A 26,115-nucleotide genomic window follows, 5' to 3' on the forward strand; every position below is an offset into this window, starting at 1 on the left:
TTTAACAGCCATGTTAAAACTGTGTTTGAACTCAAAACTCTGTTGAAAACTGTGTTTGGGCTCAACACTCTGTTGAAAACTGTGTTTGGGCTCAAAACTCTGTTGAAAACTGTGTTTGGGCTCAAAACAGTTGAAAACTGTGTTTGGGCTCAAAACTCTGTTGAAAACTGTGTTTGGGCTCAAAACAGTTGAAAACTGTGTTTGGGCTCAAAACTCTGTTGAAAACTGTGTTTGGGCTCAAAACTCTGTTGTAAACTGTGTTTGGGCTCAAAACTCTCTGCAACCTTGATCACTTTCAAATGCTGACTCAAAAAGATATACTCAGTATGCTCAGGTTAGCTAAGGACAGGAGCGGGACTGTCTGTGCCTCATTTCACGGCCATCTACTGAAGATAATCTTCTGAACACTATTTCTGTTGCTACTTACAAAATATAAATCATCATCATCATCTTCTTACCAAGGGTTTCTTCGATGAGTTTGTCCAGCGTTTCAGTCATGCTTGTTCCCTTGTCATCGCAGAGGTCCTGCACTCTGTTCACTATCTCTTCCTTTATGGTGTTGATGACAAACAGAAGCCGATCTGGAACAAACAAAAAACAGCAATTATATTTTTCCTTTTAAAGAGATAGAGGTTGGCAAAAAGTCTTCCTTCCCTAAACCTCAAGGAAATATGGCAGACTACCAATCACACAATGTACAAAACTGAAATGAAGAGGGAAATTGACCGTGAGAAAAGTGTAGTATTCAACATAACTGGTAAACCTATAGGGTGTTCACTCACTGCTCTAGAATGTAGTGAAAAACTGGTAAACTCAAGTGGGTGCAACTAAATTAATGTCTAAACCTAATTTTCTTTAGCCTATGTAATTATGAATCACACACAATGAATCATTAGATATTTCTCTACAATATTACAACCTTAATATGCTTGTACTTAACAGTGTTGATGAAATAAGAACGTTAGTTTGTTGTGACCGTTGCTAGTTTAGACCGCGCAGCTCTTTGTTGTATCTCTTCCATATTTCGGCATTGGGAGGTGGTAAGATTAGGAGGCGTTTCCGCGCTTTGGACCAATCAAAATCAACTAGAAAATAGTCAAAATAAAGAAAAACCCTGCCATGAGTAGGTGTGTCCTAAAGGACTCTCAGACCATGAGAGAAACAAGATTCTCTGGTCTGATGAAACCAAGATTTAACTCTTTGGCCTTAATGACAAGCGTCACGTCAGGAGGAAACCTGGCACCATCCCAACGGCGAAGCATGATGGTGGCAGCATCATGCTGTGGGGATGTTTTTCAGCGGCAGGGACTGGGAGACTAGTCAGGATCGAGGGACAGATGAACGGAGCAAAGTACAGAGAGATCCTTGATGAAAACCTGCTCCAGAGCGCTCAGGACCTCAGACTGGGGCGAAGGCTCACCTTCTAACAGGACAATGACCCTTAGCACACAGCCAAGACAAGGCAGGAGTGGCTTCGGGACAAGTCTCTGAATGTCCTTGAGTGGCCCAGCCAGAGCCCAGACTTAAACATGATCGAACATCTCTGGAGAGACCTGAACATAGCTGTGCAGCAACACTCCCCATCCAACCTGACAGAGCTTGAGAGGATCTGCAGGGAAGAATGGGAGAAACTCCCCAAATACAGGTGTGCCAAGCTTGTAGCGTCATACCCAAGAAGACTCAAGGCTGTAATCGCTGCCAAAGGTGATTTAACAAAGTCCTGGGTCTGAATACTTATGTAAATGTATATTTCAGTTTTTATTTATTTATTAAATTTGCAAACATTTCTAAAAACCAGTTTTTACTTTGTGATTACGGGGTATTGTCTGTAGATTGATGAGAAAAATAAATAATTTAATCCAAAATAATTCTGTAACGTAACTTTCCGAATGCACTCACTCACTCAATCAATCAATCTATCTATAGGCTTAATTTTGTTTTGCATTTCAATTAGAAAAAGCCCATGTTATCTCATACGAACCTGCAGCCACTAGATAGCTTGTCAGTTGACATTCGAAGTTAGTGCTGTTCTGCCCACGAAGCAGTGACTGAGTTTTATGGAGCAGCGACCACTTTTTGACCATGGCTGTAATGACATTCTATTCACTCTAATCGTGCTAAATTCTCGGAGTAAATAGTCCAACTTTTGAACTATATATGGTAGAGACATCGGGTTTGGACTATTGTTTTCTGATGCAATTCTCTATTGAATGAACATATTTTTATAAACATTGAATGAAATAATCATTTTATGGATGAACACCCTAAAACATACCATATTCTGTGCCCAGACCCCACAGCTTGACTTTATTGGCCTCATACTGAGCCTTCTTCTTCAGTCGACAGGCCCTGAACAGAGAGACAAACAAGTGGTTTAAAGGCGTAGTAGTAGTGGTGGTGCTAGTTAGTGGTAGTTAGTGGTAGTGGTGGTGCTAGTTAGTGGTAGTGGTAGTAGTGGTGGTGGTGCTAGTAGTGGTGTGTAACAAAAATGTTAACTGTAACAAAGCAGAAAGGGACGGTTCTTGAGAGTGAGCATTGAAAATATACAGTGGAGTCCGAAATTACTGCCACCCTTCATAGAGATGAGCAAAAATGACTGTACACTACTGGTCAAAAGTTTTAAAACACCTACTCATTCAAGGGTTTTTCTTTATTTTTAATCTGTTCTACGTTGTAGAATAATAGTGAAGACATCAAAACTATGAAATAACACATATGGAATCATGTAGTAACCCCCAAAATATTTGAGATTCTTCAAATAGCCACCCTTTGCCTTGATGACAGCTTTGCACGCTCTTGGCATTCTCTCAACCAGCTTCATGAGGTAGTCACCTGGAATGCATTTCAATTAACAGGTGTGCCTTCTTAAAATATAATTTGTGGAATTTCTTTCCTTCTTAATGCGTTTGAGCCAATCAATTGTGCTGTGACAAGGTAGGGGGGTATACAGAAGATAGCCCTATTTGGTAAAAGACCAAGTACATATTATGGCAAGAACAGCTCAAATAAGCAAAGAGAAACGACAGTCCATCATTACTTTAAGACATGAAAGTCAGTCAATATGGAACATTTCAAGAACTTAGAAAGTTTCTTCAAGTGCAGTCACAAAAACCATCAAGTGCTATGATGAAACTGGCTCTCATGAGGACTGCCACAGGAATGGAAGACCTAGAGTTACCTCTGCTGCAGAGGATAAATTCATTAGAGTTACCAGCCTCAGAAATTGCAGCCCAAATAAATGCTTCAGAGTTCAAGTAACAGACACATCTCAACATCAACTGTTCAGAGGAGACTGTGTGAATCAGGCCTTCATGGTCAAATTGCTGCAAAGAAACCACTACTAAAGGACACCAATAAGAAGAAGAGACTTGCTTGGGCCAAGAAAAGGTGGAAATGTGTCCTTTGGTCTGGAGTCCAAATTTGAGATTTTTGGTTCCAACCGCCACGTCTTTGTGAGACGCGGTGTGGGTGAACGGATGATCTCTGCATGTGTATTTCCCACCGTGAAGCATGGAGGTGTGATGGTGTAGGGGTGCTTTGCTGATGACACTGTCTGTGATTTAATTAGAATTCAAGGCACACTTAACCAGCATAGCTACCACAGCATTCTGCAGCGATACGCTGTCTCATCTTGTTTGGGCTTAGTGAGACTATCATTTGTTTTTCTACAGGACAATGACCCAAGACACCTCCAGGCTGTGTAAGGGCTATTTTACCAAGAAAGAGAGTGATGGAATGCTGCATCAGATGACCCGACCTCAACCAAATTGAGATGGTTTGGGATGAGTCGGACCGCAGAGTGAAGGAAAAGCAGCCAACAAGTGCTCAGCATGTGGGAACTCCTTCAAGATTGTTGGAAAAGCATTCCAGGTGAAGCTGTTTGAGAGAATACCAAGAGTGTGCAAAGCTGAATTCAAGGCAAAGAGTGGCTAATTGAAGAATCTCAAATATATTTTGATTTGTTTAACACTTTTTTGGTTACTACATGATACTACATGATAAAAACACGATTTCTCAACACAGAGGTTGAAACGTTCATAACCGATGGGCACTACATCAACATATGAATGTTTTGCAATCTCGTTAGAAAATAGGTAGTCTTGGTTGCACAGTAATATCACTATTGATAATATTTGATATCACCAATGGGTTTGAAGGATTGAGAATCCACGTCCGGAACCCCTTGTTGCAGCCCTATTGCAAAATGTTGATGTTGTGGCCAATTAACCATTTATTGTGGATTTTGATGTGTGTTTGGGGTTATGGTCTTGCTGGAATATCCACTTGCGGCCAAGTCTCAGGCTAAACTTTACCCTGTACCAGGATATTTTAGCCAAAAACCTGGTTGCCTCTGCCAGGAGGCTAAAACTTGGCCGTAATCGGATCTTCCAGCAAGACAGTAACGCCAAGCATAATCAAAATCCACAAAGAAATGGTTAATAGGCCAAAAAATCTACATTTGCAATGGCCACCTCAATCTCCGGACTTGAACCCCATTGAAAACCTGTGGTTTCAATTGAAGAACTGGAAAGATTCTTTATGGTGGAATGGTCTAAGATCTCTCCCAATGTGTTCTCTAACTCATAAAGCATTACGCTTGAGAGGTGAGGTATTGAAAGGTATTGAAAACAGGGGTGTCAATTTTTACCCCTACATTTGAGAAAAAATAAAATAATCTTACTTGTTAAACAAAATCTTTCTCTAAGCAATTGTATTAGTATAAAATAATGTAACTTCCCCCCCAAAATTAACATACAATATAGCTCGGTAGTTGAATTATTCATTTTATACAGTCATTTTTGCTAATCTTTATCAAGGCTGTCAATAATTTCAGACCTCACTGTAACTACTGAGTGTTGAACATATGGAGGTTGAAAGGGGAGTATCCAGTACCTGGAGGCCAGTTTGTTCTTCTCCTTGCGGGAGCGAGGGCGGGCTGTGATGGGCAGCTCGCTGACCGGGGTCAGGTCACTGATCACCTTGTTGAGCTTGCGCAGCTCGTTACCGATCTGCAGCAGCTTCCGAGGGTTAGGGGTTAGGTCCTCCACGTCTGTCCGCCGAGACTTCTTCAGATTGTACTTCCCTGTTCACACACCCAATCACCGAGCCAGTTAACCACTGAGACATTTCCCCTTTGTCAGCAGGGACAGTCAGATGCATTTGTATCCAAATGGACTGATCCAAAACCCATAAATGTACATTATGAACTATGGAACAGCAATGTTACATTTATAACCTGTGATCTACTGTAATGAATTAACTATGAAGTATGTGGCTTCGATCAGGTACAACTGTAAATGTAAGAATTCATACTTCAATAGGTAGTTTGTGGTGTGTGCTTCTACACTGAACAAAAACATAAGCGCAACATGTAAACTGTTGGTCTGATGTTTCATGAGCTGAAATAAAATATCCCAGAAATGTTCGATACGCATGAAGCTTATTTCTCAAATTTTGTGCGCGCATTTTTTTTGTGTGCGTTCATTTCTCGAACATAAGCTGCCTCCAACGTCATTTTTAGAGAATTTGACAGTTCGTCCAACAGGCCACAACCGCAGACCACTTGTAACAACGCCAGCCCAGGATCTCCACATCCGGCTTCTTCACCTGCGGGATGGCCTGAGACCAGCCACCTTGACAGCTGATGAAACTGTGGGTTTGCACAACTGAAGAATTTCTGCACACCGTCAGAAACCGTCTCAGGGAAGCTCATCTGCGTGCTCGTTGTCCTCACCAGGGTCTTGACCTGACTGCAGTTCGGCATCGTAACCAACTTCAGTGGGCAAATGCTCACCTTCGATGGCCACTGGCACGCTGGAGAAGTGTGCTCTTCACAGATGCATCCCGGTTTCAACTGTACTGGGCAAATGGCAGACAGTGTGAATGGCATCATATGGGCGATCGGTTTACTGATGTCAACGTTGTGAACAGAGTGCCCTATGGTGGCGGTGGGGTTATGGTATGGGCAGGCATCAGCTATGGACAACGAACACAATTGCATTTTATCGATTGCAATTTGAATGCACAGAGATACCGTGACAAGATCCTGAGGTCCATTGTTGTGCCATTCATCACCTAATGTTTCAGCATCATAATCCATGGCCCCATGTCGCAAGAATCTGTACACAATTCCTGGAAGCTGAAAATGTCCCAGTTCTTCCATGGCCTGCATACTCACCAGACATGTCACCCATTGAGTATGTTTGGGATGCTCTGGATCGATGTGTACGACAGCGTGTTCCAGTTCCTGCCAATATCCAGCCACTTCGCACAGCCATTGAAGAGGAGTGGGACAACATTCAACAGCCTGATCAACACCTTGATCAACTCTATACGAAGGAGATGTGTCGCGCTGCATGAGGCAAATGGTGGTCACACCAGATACTGACTTGTTTTCTGATCCACACCTACCTTTTTATTTTATTTTTTAAGCTAAATTACTAAAATGTAAATATCTGTGACCAACAGCTGCATATCTGTATTCCCAGTAATGAGAAATCCACAGATTAGGGCCTAATGAATTTATTTCAATGGACTGCTTTCCTTGTATGAACTGTAACTAAGTAAAATCTTTGAAATTGTTGCGTGAATATTTTTGTTCAGTATACACGTGACCACTGACCAGTATGAGTGTGTGTCTTTATGAGAGAGATAAAGTGTGTGTCTCACCGTGGTGTGGGCCGTTCCTCTGGTACAGGTTGCTGGGCAGGGTCTGTCGGTCCCACTCGGAGGGCTTGAGCATGCGTTCCTGCTTGGAGGAGGTGAGCTGCTCGCTGTACTCCCAGAAGTAGCGGCGTTTGCCCCTCTTCCTGGAGATCCCTGCCGTCAGCCCCTTCACGTCCTCCACCGCGTCATTGTCACATCCTGAACACATCAGACAGGGACAGGGATGAGGGAGAGACAGAAGAGAGGGAACAACACAATAAAATGGAGAGAAAGAGGATCAGAAAGAAAAGATTACAAAGGGAGATAAGGGTGAGGGTGAAGAGATGAAGATAGGGAGTGAGGATGAGAGAAGTGCATCGAGGTTCAGTTGATCAGAGAGCCCCCCCCCCCATTATAAAACAGCATAGATAAACCATTGAGCCTGATGATCTGTCCCAATCGCATAGGGGGGAATTCCGACCTGAGTTAAGCGTAAATGGAAAGTAATTCCCTTTTTAGGCACTTTTCTTTCTACGCGTATTCTGACCCTGAACTTAAGCAGGAAAATAACATGATATTCACCCGCTATTCGTTTTGGTGTGGAGATCAAAGAAATTAAGGTGTGGCAGAGGTGTGTCTACAAATATGCAGTATTCGGACCTTGACTTAATTAACACATAATTCCACCACCTTTACGTGTGATGAAATTATGAACTTGTCGGTTCCAAGTGGAACAACATATTTTCCCGATAGAAATAACTCCATTCTCCATTCACTGTAATTTACAAAATTTATAAGCACTTTTGGTAAGAGCTAGGTAAATGAGTAAGCCGTTTGGATAAAGGGATTATAAATATACAGTAAATGACAACTGTTTTAGATCTATATTACCTTATGATCACTCAAGATAAATGTTCATATGGCACTAATGGCAGCAAACTGAAGCATATCAACATATTACCTTTTCCACAGGGAAGTTTATGAAATGCTTGCTTTATAATGTGCAGGGATGAGATTTGGAGACCCAAGATATAGGCTTCTGAAGCCATGCGTAAATGACAGTATAGCGCCATACCTATCGAGTTGATATGATTTCTAGAATGTTTTATTATATACCCAGAATTCCCTATATATAATTCGTATGGTGTTAAATATCAGCCACTATCGGTAGCCACCGTCAGTTACAAACACATACATTTATAACTGTCACTTTAGTGTTAGTTTCCTTACATTTTGCATCATTCCATTAAATAGTTGACCTTTCTTTCCTCTGTCACGTTCATGTGATTGTTGCTGAGGATTGCTAGCAATAGCGGATCATATTAGGCTAACGTATTACAAGTTGTGCAATAATTTGGGACATGTAGCCTATTTTAATCATTATGGAACGCAGACCACACAGTAGTTTAAAACCTGGAGCCTGGCGCACGGTTCACAACGACTGGACCGTTGTCATCACAGTTCCATGATTAGTGAGGATTATTAGGGTAGATTTATAGACTACTGTTCAACCCCTATAGTAAACTTTACTCACCTTAAAATATTTCACGGATTGAACAATTGAATATGGCAACTTTCAGGATGAATCAAACCACTACTTTTGATTCACCAATATATTTTGTGTGTAAAGGTTCTCCAAACCTGTTTTTGTATTATTCATCAATACATTCCTAACCCTAAATAATATGAAAGATCAGAGTACTTTTAAATGTACCAATTGGTGCTGAAAAGGAGAGACGAATATGCGTGTATTTAAGCCTACGTGGCTTTCTTTCATTGATCCCTAATATTCTGAACCGTTCTCTCCATGTCTGTTGAGAAAATTCTAATTAAAAAGTTATACCAAATTTAAAGGGAATGCTTTAGATAAATCAACGAGAAAACCTGTTTGCCAGCAAGTGGGAGGGTTTTCAGTGGTTTAATTCAAATGTATTCAGCAATCGCAAGGGAACCATGCCTGCAAAGCCCGTTACGCACCTGCACAAGGTCAATCTGAATACCAACTACTGAGAAGTGCGTAGGAAGGGCGTGGGTAGGAAAGGCAAACATTTCCTAAGTCTGAATCAGGCCCATAGAGAATGGCAAGGGTCAAATAGACACCCAAAGCACAAACATGACCCCATTCTCCAGATCCCTTTACAACAGGGGTATTCAACCAGGGGTCTGAGGTACTGCTGGGGTTTCCGAAAATATGTTTTAAGAATATTGCTAGCAACAGAATATATATTTTTTTTAAATAAAAACATATCTACAGTAGAAAAAAGGATATTATATTTTTTCTAATGATGTCAACTTTATTTCTCAAATCCTAATATTGAGCAAATGACACTTATTGGAGCCAATTACTGTCACTGGAGTATCTGACAGGCTTTGAAAAAGCACCCGCGAAGAGACTGCTGGTAAGCTTTCTTGACTTGGACATTTTTGCCAACACATGGCTAACCTTTGTTTAACCCGCTAAATAGCAGCTCATACCGAAAATGTTAGAGTTTACACTTCTTCTTCCAATTATAATGTGGGGAGGTGAAAATAATGAAGACCTATCTACCAAATCTATTCATTTTAAAATGTTGATTACTTCTCCTTGCCATTATCATTCACCTGATAAGACAAGACGTGAAGAAAAAAAAACGTTTGCCAACATATGATGGGGGTCCCTGGGTCACCAGTTTGCCTGGGAGGGGGGTCCCTGGCCAAGAAAAGGTTGAAATCCCCTGCTTTACAATACAGAATACTTTGACTCACTATAACACAATGGGCCAGACCAGGGCCTCCCAACAGGGAACAAGTGAACCAATCACACATTTTATCTTAAATTTCATTTTCAGTGGCCTTCAGCTACAAAGAGATTCCCATTTAGAAATCTAGGTGAGGTTTTCTATACAGGGAGCTGACATTAGTAATATACCCGCCGGTCTGAAGTGGGCACCTTCAGCGACTTACTTAACTTCACATGAAAAACGAAATGGTTACTATAATTCAAGGTGCATGGACTTTGGCCTTGGGGCCAATGTGGGTGTCAAAAAAGATAAATGACTACCTGATATATGGCTCCCTGGCTCGGAGAAGGTGTCACTCATGTCGTCATCTTTATCCCCCTCATAATCATCATCCTCCTCATCATCATCATCGTTCTCAGAGAACTCATGCTCGCTGCCGAAACCCTCATCATGATCTTCATCCAGCTCCACCCCCTCAGCATCTTCTTCATCCTCCATCTCTCCCACCTCCTCTTCTTCTTCCTCCTCTTCCTCATCTTCCTCCTCCTCCTCTTCCTCCATCTCAGTGAGGGTTTTCCCAGCCAGCCTGGCTCGGGTTAGGAACAGGGAGTAGTTGTGCTCCTCTTCCTTCTTCTTGTCAGAGACTGGGTCAGGTCCCAGGGCACTCCCACTGGCAGTCAGCAGGGTCTCGCTGGCCTTGGCCCCAGCCACAGGGTAGTGGAGGATGGGGGGCACAGCTCCAGACGTGCCCACTGAGGCAGGGGGCATCTCCCGGCGAGGCAGCTCTACTCTCTTCTCATAGGCCAGGGTGCTGGCAGAGGCAGAGGCTGCAGTAGCAGGAGCAGCCACAGGGGCAGCACAACCAGACGTGGTGGCCACATCAGGGGGCTTGCTGCGGTACAGGGAGTTGTCTTCAGCCTCAATCTGATGGGTGGCCATGGGCATGTCAACTAGGGGCCGGCGAGGCATGCTGACGCGAACCTTGGCCTTGCGCACGTAGTCGTTGCAGTGGTGGCCCAGAGCAGCCATCTTGCTGGGCCCCTGGGCCTTGGACATAGTCTCTGTGCTGGAGGGGACAGGCCAAGTGGCGCTCTGGGAACCCTCTGCAAAGTCGCCCAGGGGGTCCCTGACCAGGTTGGAGCAGGAGGCGGAGAACGAGGGGCCTGGGCAGGCTGCCGTCTTCTTGCCCAGGGAGAGTGGGGGGAGGGAGGTGTGCTGCTTCTGGCCACCCATCAGCAGATCAGGGTGGTAAAGCGTGTCACTCGCAGGTGGTTGCGAGTCCTCACTGTTAAGCTGGGCCAGGGTGGGGGTCCGGCCAATCACCTCCTCATCCTGGTAGGGGCTAGAGAAGTCATCCAGACCTACCTCCTTGGTGCCCCAGATGTCACAGCTGGTAAAGCGGGTGTACTTGGTCAGGTCCTCCCAGTACGTATCCCACTGCTCAAAGTTAGAGCTGTAGTCCGGGTCGCTGTCCACCAGCTCCAAGAGGTACTCGCCACACTCCATCATCTCCTTGCAGTCCCCCACTGTGAAGTGATCACCTTTAGGGCTTTGGCGATTAGTCATATCTCTGTCCTGGGGAGGAAAGGGGAGTGTAGAGATTTAAAAAGTACATTCCATTTATATTATTGCCCTATCCTTTGATAGATTTGTTTAAGGCTAAGTATGCAACCATCTTCACTCAACAATATTTTGTGTGTAAATAAAGACTTTATAATTGTATTGCCATAGCGGGATGTGTTCTCTGCTAGGCCACCTGTCTATCCTGATTCTCTGTGAGCTCTGTAAACTGTGATCCTGCCTGGAGACCGCTTTGCATGGAGAACACTTACCAGTTCGTACATGAAGTCTGGGTCTGTGTTACTCGCCAACAGGTCCGTGCTGGTTAGTGCCTGGTCAGCAAAAGTATAATTTTGAAAGAAATCCCCAAAGGGAAGATCCATTCCACTGATGCTGGGCTAAGGAGAAATAAACATTCCAAACTACTGAAACTGTCTCAACCTGTTGCAATTCCATTTCAGAGTGAACAGAGATTATTAGGTGTGGTTTAAAGAGGCAATCTGATTTTAGGCTTTACAAACAATGGAGTAACACAAGCTTATATTTTAGGTACTGATGGGGTATGACAGTCGGCATTTATAATTTCTATTCTTCAATAATCAGTGGGTATATATAATTTATATTGCCCCTTTAAACATTTAGTTAAGCATGAACAGTAACTATGAACATACAACATTTGTGGTGTTGTGTGAGCCATGATCAATGTGGGAATGTTCCCATGGACGTTCCCATGACCACCGTGGGAACTCGCCGTAGGCTGTCAGTCCACTGACAGCTACACTACCGGTCAAAAGTTTTAGAACACCTACTCATTCAAGGGTTGTAGAATAATAGACATCAGAACTATGAAATAACACATATGGAATCATGTAGTAACCAAAAAAAGTGTTAAACAAATCAAAATATATGTTGATACTTGAGATTCTTCAAATAGCCACCCTTTGCCTTGATGACAGCTTTGCACACGCTTGGCATTCTCTCAACCAGCTTCATGAGGTAGTCACCTGGAATGCATTTCAATTAACAGGTGTGCCTTCTTAAATGTTAATTTATGCATTTGAGCCAATCAGTTGTGTTGTGACAAGGTTGTGGGTTCGATTCCCACGGGGGGCCAGTATGAAAAATGTATGCACTCACTAACTAAGTCGCTCTGGATAAGAGCATCTGCTAAATGACTAAAATGTAAATGTAAAATGTAGGGGGGTATACAGAAGATAGCCCTATTTGGTAAAATACCAAGTCCATATTATGGCAAGAACAGCTCAAATAAGCAAAGAGAAACGACAGTCCATCATTACTTTAAGACATGAAGGTCAGTCAATACGGAACATTTCAAGAACTTTGAACGTTTCTTCAAGTGCAGTCGCAAAAACCATCAAGCGCTATGATGAAACTGGCTCTCATGAGGACCGCCACAGGAACGGAAGACCTAGAGTTACCTCTGTTGCAGAGGATAAGTTCATTAGAGTTACCAGCCTCAGAAATTACAGCCCAAATAAATGCTTCACAAAGTTCAAGTCCCAGACACATCTCAACATCAACTGTTCAGAGGAGACTGTGTGAATCAGGCCTTCATGGTCAAATTGCTGCAAAGAAACCACTATTAAAGGACACCAGTAATAAGAAGAGACCTGCTTGGGCCAAGAAACACAAGCAATGGACCATTGGAAATGTGTCCTTTGGTCTGGAGTCCAAATTTGAGATTTTTGGTTCCAACCGCCATGTCTTTGGGAGACGCGGTGTGGGTGAACGGATGATCTCTGCATGTGTATTTCCCACGTAAAGCATGGAGGAGGTGGTGTTATGGTGTGGGGGTGCTTTGCTGGTGACACTGTCTGTGATTTATTTAGAATTCAAGGCACACTTAACCAGCATGGCTACCACAGCATTCTGCAGCGATACTCCATCCCATCTGGTTTGGGCTTAGTGGGACTATCATTTGCTTTTCAACAGGACAATGACCAAACACACCTCCAGGCTGTGTAAGGGCTATTTTACCAAGAAGGAGAGTGATGGAGTGCTGCATCAGATGACCTGGCCTCCACAATCCCCCGACCTCAACCATCAGACCGCACAGAGAAGGAAAAGCAGCCAACAAGTGCTCTGCATATGTGGGCACTCCTTCAAGACTGTTGGAAAAGCATTCCAGGTGAAGATGGTTGAGAGAATGCCAAGAGTGTGCAAAGCTGTCATCAAGGCAAAGGGTGGTTATTTGAAGAATCTCAAATAGAAAATATATTTTGATTTGTTTAACACTTTTTTGGTTACTACATGACTCCATACGTGTTATTTCATAGTTTTTTTTTACAATGTAGAAAATAGTAAAAATTAAGAAAAACCCTTGAATGAGTAGGTGATCTAAAACTCTTGACCGGTAGCGTATATCATCCACAGTGTAATTGCAACTAGCCTGAGTTCTGTCCGTTTTAAGCTACAGACTAAGGAAAACAATGTGTGAAAATTTGAGATACATTGTTATGGATAATGGTAATTAACTGTCCAGCAACCTTGTTGTTTTTGCTTCAGAAGTTGCTTGTGCTGAAAGATGGTCAATTGTAAGATTATGGCGAGACAAGTGACTAAAGTTGAACCACTTCTAAAGAACCCTCCCTTCCATTACCTGAGGCATCGCCGAGCACCGATCTCTGTTCCTTATTGTGAATTATTCTTCCACCTCGTGTCCCAGTCGTCTTTGGATGATGTCAACCACCAGTAGAAAATAGATGAGTTAAGTAACAAAGAGTCTTCTTCTTTATTGTGTAAAACTCAGTGACTCATCAGTAAGTCTCGCCTTCTTCTCTTCTGATCCCTGGTGTCTGGAGATAGATGAGAGAACACAGGGGGAATGGAAGTGTTAAATTGGTAAGATTTTACATATGTTTGCACATTTTGCTACTTCACCTTCATACTAGGTAGACTTGACAGCATATGGCACGCCTACAATCTGATACGCCTCTAATACAGAATACTGTCACTTCGCCTACATGCTGAGATTCTGTGCAGATTGTCAAACACTGCTTCTGAAAGTGCCTGTCAAGACCGGCTGTTCATTTAAAATCAGAACACAGCCTAATTCTATCAACTCTAGTGTTGGAGAGCTTAATTCACGACTGCGTTGGTGACGCTCAGTGCAAACTGGGGGGCCTTCCATGTTTGTTCCTGTAAAAGAGACCTAGTCGAAGCAGAGTGAAGTTGCAGCATTTCAGATCCAGAAAATGCAGGCAGCTAATTAGTTTGATGCGAGACAGAATGAGCGTTGAACGAACACTGGGTCTAGGCTATTTTTAAACGACTCTAGCTAGCTACCTTTTCCCACTGCCTACTAAGAGTCAAAAACAGAGGGAGCAGAGTCGCTGGGCGCCGTTTGCAAAACAAATCATGAGAAATATGCTGGGGAGCGCGGGCACTGTGCTGGCCAGCTGCGACACCAAGGAAAACAATCCAGCTCCTCAACAAAAAAAAATAACCACAAAACCACAATTTAGGCAACAGAACAGGAGATTGAATGAATCTGCTGTAACCAAGAAGCGTGATCTTGACATCTAGCCACTCAGCTAGCAAGTTAGCAAACCAAATGCATAGCTGAAGCTATGAGCTGGATATAATTTATTTGACATATCTTAGATTTCTTATAGTTCTAAGCAGTGGCGTAGCACACAGGTGCCCCAACCCATAAAATACCCTGGAATAAACGGTATAACGCCCAAGCCTAGCGAATGACGTCATTTCCTCCTGGTGTGCTTATCACCTCAGTCTGCTGTTGCACACAGCAGCTTTTGCATACAGCTCAGCCCGCAGAAGAAGAAAAAATAATAAAAAAAATACTCTCCCTCTCCCCCCTCCCTCTCTCCAAGCCAGCTAGCACACTTTAGGAGCGAACAGTCGTGACATGCCATGCAAAGGAAAACTTGTGTGCTATCTGTATGAGTGCAGTCCTGGTCGTGTGAAAATCCACCCACCTGTTAGAGCAACTCAGACAGCGATTGTGTTTTGGGAGGCACTGTGATTGTGTTTTGGGAAGGCACTGTGGGGAAGCCCTTGCTGCAATGTGCTGATGCCATGCAAAGCTGCCTGCCTGGCTACTGCACTGCCATTTTAATATCGTTGTCCTCTCTACACAGAGACATCCCCCTGGAAATGAAACACACTGCATGATGTATTGCCTTCTGCAACCGTTTCTAACATGGCTCTCTCTTATGTTTATGATTGACCACTCACTTCCTAGTCAGATTTCTGATGATCGGTTTCTGTTGACGGCTGAATAAGGAACTGAAAGGAAGGCGAAAGGGCAGAAATAATAGAAGAATTCAGACAAACAACTATGTGCCACACACCCTGTATAGACAGCATTGTATTCCACCTAGAATAGGGTAGGCTACATGTTTTAGCCTTTTTGGCGCATGAATTAACATTTTGAAACTGGATAGCACCAGAGACTAAAGCACAATGTGTTCTTCAGTATGCTATGCACACAGGCGGACAGGTTAAGTCAGTTTACTATGGGCACTAAACAGATATGGGTCACAATGGATGTCACCAGCTGTTCCTGATGAACACAACTTCACTCTGCATTGGCTGGCTTCAAAGGTCTCTCAACACAATTGGAAAGGCATTAGGAAACATGAGCCCACCTTTACAATCTGATTGTGTGGGATAAAAGAGACAGCCACACTCCTGTACCAACTACAAGGTGGGAGGACATCACTCACAAGCACATAAAAAACATTTGAACCAGCCTGCCAGCAAATGGAAAATTGAAGAGGACGACATAATGATATAATTCACCCTGAACACCAACATCAGTGTTTCCCCTATATTCATTTAGCAACAGCAGGCAAAAAATAAAAATTGTTTTCAATGTACACTTAAATGACTAAAACCAGATAAAAAGTATGTAGAAAAGATAATGGAGCTATATCTTTTTAAATAAGATCATATTTGTGAACTACACTGAACAAAAATATAAACGCAACATGTAAAGTGTTGGTCCCATGTTTCACAAGCTGAAATAAAAGATCCCAGACATTTTCCATACGCACAATAAGCGTATTTCTCAAAAATGTTGAGCACACATTTTTTTTACATCCCTGTTTGTGAGCATTTCTCCTTTGCCAAGATAATCCATCCACCTGACAGGTGTGGCATGTCAAGAAACGGATTAAACAGCATGATCATTACACAGGTGCACCCTGTGCTGGGGAAAACTAAAGGCCACTCTAAAATGTAAAGTTGTCACACAACACAATACCACAGATGCCTCAAGTTGAGGGAGCGTGCGTTTGGCTTGCTGACTGCAAGAACGTCCACCAGAGCTATTGCCATTGAACTGAATGTTCATTTCTCTACCATAAGCCACCTCCAAAGTCATTTTAGATAATTTAGCAGTATGTCCAACCGGTCTCGCAACCGCAGACCACGTGTATGGTGTCGTGTTGGCGAGCGGTTTGCTGATGTCAACGTTGTGAAAAGAGTGCCCCATGGTGGCGGTGGGGTTAAGGTATTGGAAGGCATAAGCTACGGACAACAAACATAATTGCATTTTATCTATGGCAATTTGAATGCACAGAGAAATTGTGATGAGATCATGAGGCCCATAGTCGTGCCAATCATCCGCCGCCATCACCTCATGTTTCAGCATGATAATACACTGCCATGTCGCAAGGACCTGTACACAATTCCTGGAAGCTGAAAAAGTCCCAGTTCTTCTATGGCCTGCATACTCACCAGACATGTCACCCATTGAGCATGTTTGGGATGCTCTGGATCGACCGCGTGTTCCAGTTCCCGCCAATGTCTGTAGCTTAATTTTCTAATACTAAGGAAGTCTCAAGATTTTGCTCGCCTGAGGTAGAGTATCTCATGATAAGCTGTAGACCACACTATATACCAAGAGACTTTTCATCTATATTTTTCGTAGCTGTCTATCTACCACCACAAACCGATGCTGGCATTAAGATTGAGTGCAATGAGCTGTATAAGGCCATAAGTAAACAGGAAAACGCTCATCCAGAGGCAGCGCTCCTAGTGGCTGGGGACTTTAATGCAGGGAAACTTAATTCCGTTCTACGTACTTTCTACCAGCATGTTAAATGTGCAACCAGAGGGGGAAAAAAACTCTAGACCACCTTTACTCCACACACAGAGACGCATACAAAGCTCTCGCTCGCCCTCCATTTGGCAAATCTGACCATAACTCTATCCTCCTGATTCCTGCTTATAAGCAAAAACTAAAGCAGGAAGCACCAGTGACTCGGTTAATAGAAAAGTGGTCAGATGATGCAGATGCTAAGCTACAGGACTGTTTTGCTAGCACAGACTGGAATATGTTCCGGGATTCTTCAGATAGCATTGAGGAGTACACCACATCAGTCACTGGCTTCATCAATAAGAGCATCGATGACGTCGTCCCCACAGTGACCGTACGTACATACCCCAACCAGAAGCCATGGATTACAGGCAACATCCGAACTGAGCTAAAGGGTAGAGCTGCCGCTTTCAAGGAGCGGGACTCTAACCCGGACGCTTATAAGAACTTCCGCTATGCCCTCTGACGAACCATCAAACAGGCAAAGAGTCAATACCGGACTAAGATTGAATCGTACTACACCGGCTCTGACACTCGTCGGATGTGGCAGGGCATGAAAACTATTACGGACTACAAAAAGGAAGTACAGCCGCGAGCTGCCCAGTGACACAAGCCTACCAGACGAGCTAAATCACTTCTATGCTCGCTTCGAGGCAAGCAACACTGAAGCATGCATGAGAGCACCAGCTGTTCCGGATTACTATGTGATCACGCTCTCCGTAGCCGATGTGAGTAAGACTTTTAAGCAGGTCAACATTCACAAGGCCGCAGGGCCAGACGGATTACCAGGACGTGTACTCCGAGCAGGTGCTGACCAACTGGTAAGTGTCTTCACTGACATTTTCAACATGTCCCTGACTGAGTCTGTAATACCAACATGTTTCAAGCAGACCACCAATGACACTAAGATAACCTGCCTAAATGACTACCGATCCGTGGCACTCACATCTGTAGCCATGAAGTGCTTTGAAAGGCTGGTCATGGCTCACATCAACACCATTATCCCAGAAACCCTAGACCCACTTAATTTGCATACCTCCCCAACAGATCCACAGATGATGCAATCTCTATTGCACTCCATACTGCCCTTTCTCACCTGGACAAGAGGAACACCTACGTGAGAATGCTGTTCATGGACTACAGCTCAGCGTTCAAAACCATAGTGCCCTCAAAGCTCATCACTAAGCTAAGGATCCTGGGACTAAACACCTCCCTCTGCAACTGGATCCTGGACTTCTTGACGGGCCGCCCCCAGGTGATAAGGGTAGGTAACAACACATCTGCCACGCTGATCCTCAACACGGGGGCCCCTCAGGGGTGCGTGCTCAGTCCCCTCCTATACTCCCTGTTCACCCATGACTGCATGGCCAGGCACGACTCCAACACCATCATTAGGTTTGCTGACGACACAACAGTGGTAGGCCTGATCACAGACAACGATGAGACAGCCTATAGGGAGGAGGTCCGAGACCTGGCCGTGTGGTGCCAGGATAACAACCTCTTCCTCAACGTGACCAAGACAAAGGAGATGATTGTGGACTACAGGAAAAAAAAGAGGACTGCGCACGCCCCCATTCTCATCGACAGGGCTGTAGTGGAACAGGTTGAGAGCTTCAAGTTCCTTGGTGTCCACATCACCAACAAACTATCATGGTCCAAACCCACTAAGACAGTCGTGAAGAGGGCACGACAAAGCCTATTCCCCCTCAGGAGACTGAAAAGATTTGGCATGGGTCCTCAGATCCTCAAAAAGTTATACAGCTGCACCATCGAGAGCATCCTGACTGGTTGCATCACCGCCTGGTATGGCAACTGCTCGGCCTCTGACCGCAAGGCACTACAGAGGGTAGTGCGTATGGCCCAGTACATCACTGGGGCGAAGCTTCCTGCCATCCAGGACCTCTATACCAGGCGGTGTCAGAGGAAGGCCCTCAAAATTGTCAAAGACTCCAGCCACCCTAGGTACCGGAGCGCCAAGTCTAGGTCCAAAAGTCTTCTCAACAGCTCCTACCCCCAAGCCATAAGACTCCTGAACAGCTAATCATTGCTACCTGGACTATTTGCACTGCCACCCCCACCCGCCTCTTTTACGCTGCTGCTACTCTGTCTATTATTAATGCATAGTCACTTTAACTCTACCCACATGTACATATTACCTCAATTACCTTGACTAGCCGGTGCCCCTGCACATTGACTCTGCACCGGTACCCCCCTGTATATAGCCTCCCTACTGTTATTTTATTTTACTGCTGCTCTTTAGTTATTTGCTTTTATTTTTTTTTACTTAACACTTTTGTCTTTTTTTTATGCATTGTTGGTTAAGGGCTTCTAAGTAAGCATTTCACTGTAATGTCTACATCTGTTGTATTTGGCGCATGTGGCAAATAAAATTTGATTTGAACTTCGCACAGCCATTGAAGAGGAATGGGACAACATTCCACAGGCCACAATCAACAGCCTGATCAACTCTATGTGAAGGAGATGTGTCACACTGCACGCACGCAAACACATTCTCTCAGCCCCAAGGTAAAATGTGTAGAATTAAAGGAAATTAGCTTTAAACCAGCAACATTTTGTTCAAGAAGAGGGCCTCTAAAAAAATGTGTGAGGCCCACCACAGGATGAATCTTACTGTAAAGCAGACAGGCTGTTCTCATCTCTGTGGCCTCAACGTGAAACCTGGTCATACTCTGTGGCTTTGCTTGTCAACAGGAAGAACTGATCATATAGGCATATTGAAATATGCTTTAAAAAAGGCTAGGATAGGAGTATTGTAGAACCACAGGGTCCTCTCCTGTGCCCCTTTGCCGTGCACTAAAAATATATCACTAGCACTGCTACATATGTCCAACTTCCATATTATTCTGCGAATATTGAAGGTAATATTAAAAGGTCCGCAAAGAGCCAAGACAGAAATGGTTGTGGTATTCTCAGCATGCATCGCATTCTGCATCAAATTTGTAAGGCTGGCCACCCCTAAGTTTACGGCGGCAAATCGATCACATACGCAAAAATATACCGCAGACATTGGCTAAAAGTCTTCAGATCTATCACCTATAAACTAGGTTTAGGCCTTACATGCGATGAGGACCTAGCTACACAACATAATTAACGCCTCGGCAAAATCTGACTTTCGGAGAGGCATATGGCCAAATGCATATATTAATATACAGGATTGTAGAGAAATAAACCGAACTACAATAACCAAATCAACTGAATTAATATAGTTTTTTAGTCTGACCCACTAACACTTCGCAACACTCTGAACTCAATATGGACCCCCCACACAAACAAATGCAACGTCAAACTAACGTACTACGACCCTGGGCCACCGCCCACGCAATCCTACAGTCCTATTGGTCAAAACGCAGTCATAGCCCGCCTTAAAATATGCGCAAATGGTCGACATTGCTGTCAATCGTAGGAGATCCTTCAGAGAAAAACACAGCCCATCTCAATGTAACTAGGTTGAAACGGAAAACAACAAACAATTTAAAGGCTTGTTTTTGTGGCCTAAATAGCTAATTAAATACATGCAAAATGACCCCATGACACGCAGAATTCGCATAGGAGATAATTTTACTGACGTCTATGTTATCCTCTTATCATAATCTTACAGAAAACACGTATGTCTAGGTTTGTCATATAGTCAATATTATAAACACAAGACATGGAGATCTCCGTGACTGAACAAAAGTAGCAAGCTAAGCATTGACGACCGTCCAGACTAGTTGACGGGCTTCAATCACCGAAATGCAAACCTATCAACAAACTCGGTCAAATGTTGTATTTATTCTCTGCTCAGTTTACCTAGAATGTTCTCGATCTCTCCCTAGCAGCATACTGGTTGGAAGGGGGGAGGCGGGGCGTGTACCCTGAGAGGATTTTGATGTGTGTTGATTTTAGTTGACCAATACATGTATTAATTGGGGAATGCATGATTCGCTGCACCTTACTTCATCATCGTCATAATTAATCAAGTTTATACTTTTATCCTTGTGAACACAAAAAAAATATTTTCTAAAACACAAAAAAAGAAAGCTCTTGTAACGAGCTACAGTGTTCCTGCACATACAGTACCTATGCGTGATTATTATTATCTTTTTTTCAAATAGGTAAACTGTTTCAGTTCACTAGGATTTCACACGAAACAAGCTAAATCTTGTTCCCTACCAACTACAGTATGGCCTCCGTCCCGCCCCTCTCACAGCAGCAGATACAACTAGCTAACGTTAGCTTACCGAGAGGTGACAAGCATCCAGCGAAAAAACATTATCCACAAAGTTTTCTAATGGTTTTAAAAACGTTCAACTCACCGTTAGAAACCCCATGTGAAAGTGTTGTGTCGTGTTTCGCTTCGTCTTTATTCCTATCTGAGCAATAATAAAGCCATTTAAATGGAGTCCACGCTGCCTTCCTCTTGCATTTGTTTTGTTTATCTTCTTCCTGACGGGTTCCTGGAACGCGCGTGACTTACTAGTCATGCGGTCCTTCACCGACCAATTGCAGCAAAGCTTTAGGATTGACCCACAACATTGCACCTACATTACAGTAGGCTCATGCACACCATGCATAGCATTGCACACGCTTCAGATGCTTTAATACAGTTATCCAGACATTTTTATTATATTTTTCCAAAAGCCCTAGGTTACAGTTATTCAGCAAGAAACCCAAGTCTTGTTTCCTAAAGGTTTACAAATTAAAGACTATAAATACAATATTTGATTAGATCTGCCATAATACTATCTCTTATGTACTGTGCTTTGACTATTGTTACCTCTTGGGGAAAATCATACAGACTAGGTTAACTCATTAGTGGACATTAGGGGAGGCCAGGGCTAAAAGTAAAATGGGGTTTAGTTTAGTTTAATTTATTAGGATCCCCATTAGCTACTGCACATGTAGCAGCTACTCTTCCTGGGGTCCACATAAAACATACAAATACATGACAAAGAAGTACAAAACAGTTATAAACAAGGAAAGTTATATATTGGAATACTATTTGCACACTATTCATATGTGCATATTCATAGTCTTATATACAGTTAAATTAGATCTTTAGAGAGAGGCACTGTGATACAATATGTTTTTTAATCTGCTTTTTAAAGCTAAACATGGTTTTTGCCTGAGTAACCTCTGGTGGCAGAGTATTCCACAATGGCATGGCTCTATACAGTGGGGAAAAAAAGTATTTAGTCAGCCACCACTTGTGCAAGTTCTCCCACTTAAAAAGATGAGAGAGACCTGTAATTTTCATCATAGGTACACGTCAACTATGACAGACAAAATGAGGGAAAAAAATCCAGAAAATCCCATTGTAGGATTTTTAATGAATTTATTTGCAAATTATGGTGGAAAATAAGTATTTGGTCAATAACAAAAGTTTCTCAATACTTTGTTGTATACCCTTTGTTGGCAATGACACATGTCAAACATTTTCTGTAAGTCTTCACAAGGTTTTCACACACTGTTGCTGGTATTTTGGCCCATTCCTCCATGCAGATCTCCTCTAGAGCAGTGATGTTTTGGGGCTGTCGCTGGGCAATACGGACTTTCAACTCCCTCCAAAGATTTTCTATGGGGTTGAGATCTGGAGACTGGCTAGGCCACTCCAGGACCTTGAAATGCTTCTTACGAAGCCACTTCTTCGTTGCCCAGGCGGTGTGTTTGGGATCATTGTCATGCTGAAAGACCCAGCCACGTTTCATCTTCAATGCCTTTGCTGATGGAAGGAGGTTTTCACTCAAAATCTCACGATACATGGCCCCATTCATTCTTTCCTTTACACGGATCAGTCGTCCTGGTCCCTTTGCAGAAAAACAGCCCCAAAGCATGATGTTTCCACCCCCATGCTTCACAGTAGGTATGGTGTTCTTTGGATGCAACTCAGCATTCTTTGTCCTCCAAACACGACAAGTTGAGTTTTTACCAAAAAGTTCTATTTTGGTTTCATCTGACCATATGACATTCTCCCAATCCTCTTCTGGATCATCCAAATGCACTCTAGCAAACTTCAGACGGGCCTGGACATGTACTGGCTTAAGCAGGGGGACACGTCTTGCACTGCAGGATTTGAGTCCCTGGCGGCGTAGTGTGTTACTGATGGTAGGCTTTGTTACTTTGGTCCCAGCTCTCTGCAGGTCATTCACTAGGTCCCCCCGTGTGGTTCTGGGATTTTTGCTCACCGTTCTTGTGATCATTTTGACCCCACAGGGTGAGATCTTGCGTGGAGCCCCAGATCGAGGGAGATTATCAGTGGTCTTGTATGTCTTCCATTTCCTAATAATTGCTCCCACAGTTGATTTATTCAAACCAAGCTGCTTACCTATTGCAGATTCAGTCTTCCCAGCCTGGTGCAGGTCTACAATTGTGTTTCTGGTGTCCTTTGACAGCTCTTTGGTCTTGGCCATAGTAGAGTTTGGAGTGTGACTGTTTGAGGTTGTGGACAGGTGTCTTTTATACTGATAACAAGTTCAAACAGGTGCCATTAATACAGGTAACGAGTGGAGGACAGAGGAGCCTCTTAAAGAAGAAGTTACAGGTCTGTGAGAGCCAGAAATCTTGCTTGTTTGTAGGTGACCGAATACTTATTTTCCACCATAATTTGCAAATAAATTCATTAAAAATCCTACAATGTGATTTTCTGGATTTTTTTTCCTCAAATTGTCTGTCATAGTTGACGTGTACCTATGATGAAAATTACAGGCCTCTCTCATCTTTTTAAGTGGGAGAATTTGCACAATTGGTGGCTGACTAAATACTTTTTTTCCCCACTGTATATAACTGAGCGGCACATTACATCTGTTTCTGGTTTGGGTACAGTGAAGAAACCCATAGTGGTGTGTCTGTTGGGGTATTTATGTCTGTTTGAAGTGTATGCAAATAGATTATACAAGTGGTTAGGCATTTTTAACACACAAATGTTTCTTAAAAAGACTAGAAGAGAAGTAGTCCATTTCTCCTCAACCCTCAACCATGAAAGACTATCATGCATGTTGTTGATGTTAGTTCTGTGTGTGCAGTTAAGGGCAATTGTGCTGCTTTGTTTTGAGCCAGCTGCAACTTTGCTAGGTCTTTCTTTGCTGCACCTGACCATATTAATGAATATTGTAACGGGATATTGTAACGGGTCAGTTGTAAAAGTTAAATAATTCAAATGAGAAACCACCTAGAAATCTGTTATTCAATGTGCAAATGCTTGGCTAGTGTCTCTACATAGCTGAGAAGTTTTAGGAGTACCCATAAATACATTTTAGGCCTAAAGTGAAAGATTTACATTTTGGCTACATTTAGGTCAATAGGACATGCCTAAAAGATCTAATATTTTTGTTGTTGTTGTGAATTTGGTGTATTTTCATTCAAATATCTGTTTCAAGTCATACATTTTTTTAATTACCCCTAATTTTTACAATTGAAGACGGTGTTACATTTAACAATAGTAACATTTCACTGCCGCCACTCTCGGTTGAATTATAAGCAACTAGTATGTCCTAGAAACGTAGTTACAGTGTCTAATGGTAGCTGACACATGTGTGTTGTTTGTATGTATATTTTTAATCTAACTTTTCATAAATAAGCAAAAGGTTTTACATTTCACCCCAGTCTTCCCTACTGCCTTAACGGGAATTACTTGGGAACATTGTGTTTCTACATAAGAGGTCTGAACTCAGGGCCAGTCTGGAGGACTCCGCAGTGCACAGCCTGCTTAGATCTTCCTGAGCTCCCGGGACACATGCCAGCCACACACACACACACACACTCTCTCTCTCTCTCTCTCTCTCTCTCTCTCTCTCTCTCTCTCTCTCTCTCTCTCTCTCTCTCTCTCTCTCTCTCTCTCTCTCTCTCTCTCTCTCTCTCTCTCTCTCTCTCTCTCTCTCTCTCTCTCTCTCTCTCTCTCTCTCTCTCTCTCTCTCTCTCTCTCTCTCTCTCTCTCTCTCTCTCTCTCTCTCTCTCTCTCTCTCTCTCTCTCAATTTAAGAGACTATTACTCAGCAGTAAGAAATAAAATGAATAAACTTTCACTTTGAATGACACTTTGTGTATCTCAACTACAGTGCCTTCGGAAAGTATTCAGACCCCTTCACTTTTTCCACATTTGGTTACGTTACAGCCTTATTCTGAAATTGATCTACACACAATATCCAATAATGACAAAGCAAAAACAGGAAAAAAAATATCTGCAGCAATGAAGGTCCCCAAGAACACAGTGGCCTCCATCATTCTTAAATGGAAGAAGTTTAGAACAACCAAGACTCTTCCTAGAGCTGTCTGCATGGCCAAACTGAGCAATCGGGGGAGAAGGGCCTTGGTCAGGGAGGTGACCAAGAACCCGATGGTCACTCTGACAGAGCTCCAGAGTTCCTCTGTGGAGATGGGAGAACCTTCCAGAAGGACAACCATCTCTGGACCACTCCACCAATCAGGCCTTTATGGTAGAGTGGCCAGACAGAAGCCACTCCTCAGTAAAAGGCACATGACAGCCCGCTTGGAGTTTGCCAAAAGGAACCGAAAGACTCTCAGACCAAGTAACAAGATTTGCTGGTCTGATGAAACCAAGATTGAACTCTTTGGCCTGAATGGCAAGCGTCACGTCTGGAGGAAACCTGGCACCATCTCTACGGTGAAGCATGGTGGTGGCAGCATTATGCTGTGGGGAGGTTTTTCAGCAGCAGGGACTGGTAGACCAGTCAGGATCGAGGCAAAGAGGAACGGAGCAAAGTACAGAGATCCTTGATGAAAACCTGCTCCAGAGCGCTCAGGTCCTCAAACTGGGGCGAAGGCTCACCTTCCAACAGGACAACGACCCTAAGCACACAGCCAAGACAACGCAGGAGTGGCTTCGGGACAAGTCTCTTAATGTCCTTGAGTGGCCCAGCCAGAGCCCGGACTTTAACCCAATCGAACATCTCTGGAGAGACCTGAAAATAGCTGTGCAGCAACGCTCCCCATCCAAAATGACAGAGCTTGAGAGGATCTGCAGCGAAGAATGGGAGAAACTCCCCAAATACAGGTGTGCCAAGCTTGTAGCGTCATACCCAAGAAGACTCAATGCTGTAATTGCTGCCAAACGTGCTTCAACAAAGTACTGAGTAAAGGGTCTGAATAC

The 26,115-nt window shown here is 43.3% G+C and overlaps 1 protein-coding gene across 4 annotated transcripts in view; it reads right to left on the reverse strand.

The window, feature by feature from the left end:
• The window catches only part of LOC121574048 (CREB3 regulatory factor-like), a 29,245-nt gene extending 7,810 nt beyond the window's left edge, over positions 1-21,435 (reverse strand). The window contains exons 1-9 of one of the 4 annotated variants that reach the window (XM_041886594.2): positions 15,144-15,592; positions 14,885-15,056; positions 13,546-13,741; positions 11,198-11,323; positions 9,686-10,940; positions 6,670-6,864; positions 4,894-5,083; positions 2,276-2,349; positions 459-581 (exon numbers count right to left, since the gene is read on the reverse strand). In XM_041886594.2, the coding sequence (XP_041742528.2) occupies positions 459-581; positions 2,276-2,349; positions 4,894-5,083; positions 6,670-6,864; positions 9,686-10,940; positions 11,198-11,323; positions 13,546-13,554 (1,972 nt within the window). In that variant the 5' untranslated portion in view covers positions 13,555-13,741; positions 14,885-15,056; positions 15,144-15,592. Of the gene's footprint in view, positions 1-458; positions 582-2,275; positions 2,350-4,893; positions 5,084-6,669; positions 6,865-9,685; positions 10,941-11,197; positions 11,324-13,545; positions 13,742-14,884; positions 15,057-15,143; positions 15,593-20,820; positions 20,840-21,326 lie in introns of those variants that run through there. The other 3 variants (XM_045222664.1, XM_045222662.1, XM_045222663.1) reach the window with 3 other exon arrangements.
• Positions 21,436-26,115: the final 4,680 nt, after the last annotated feature.

This window comes from Coregonus clupeaformis, chromosome 9, assembly GCF_020615455.1.
Source record: "Coregonus clupeaformis isolate EN_2021a chromosome 9, ASM2061545v1, whole genome shotgun sequence".
NCBI lineage: Eukaryota > Metazoa > Chordata > Actinopteri > Salmoniformes > Salmonidae > Coregonus > Coregonus clupeaformis.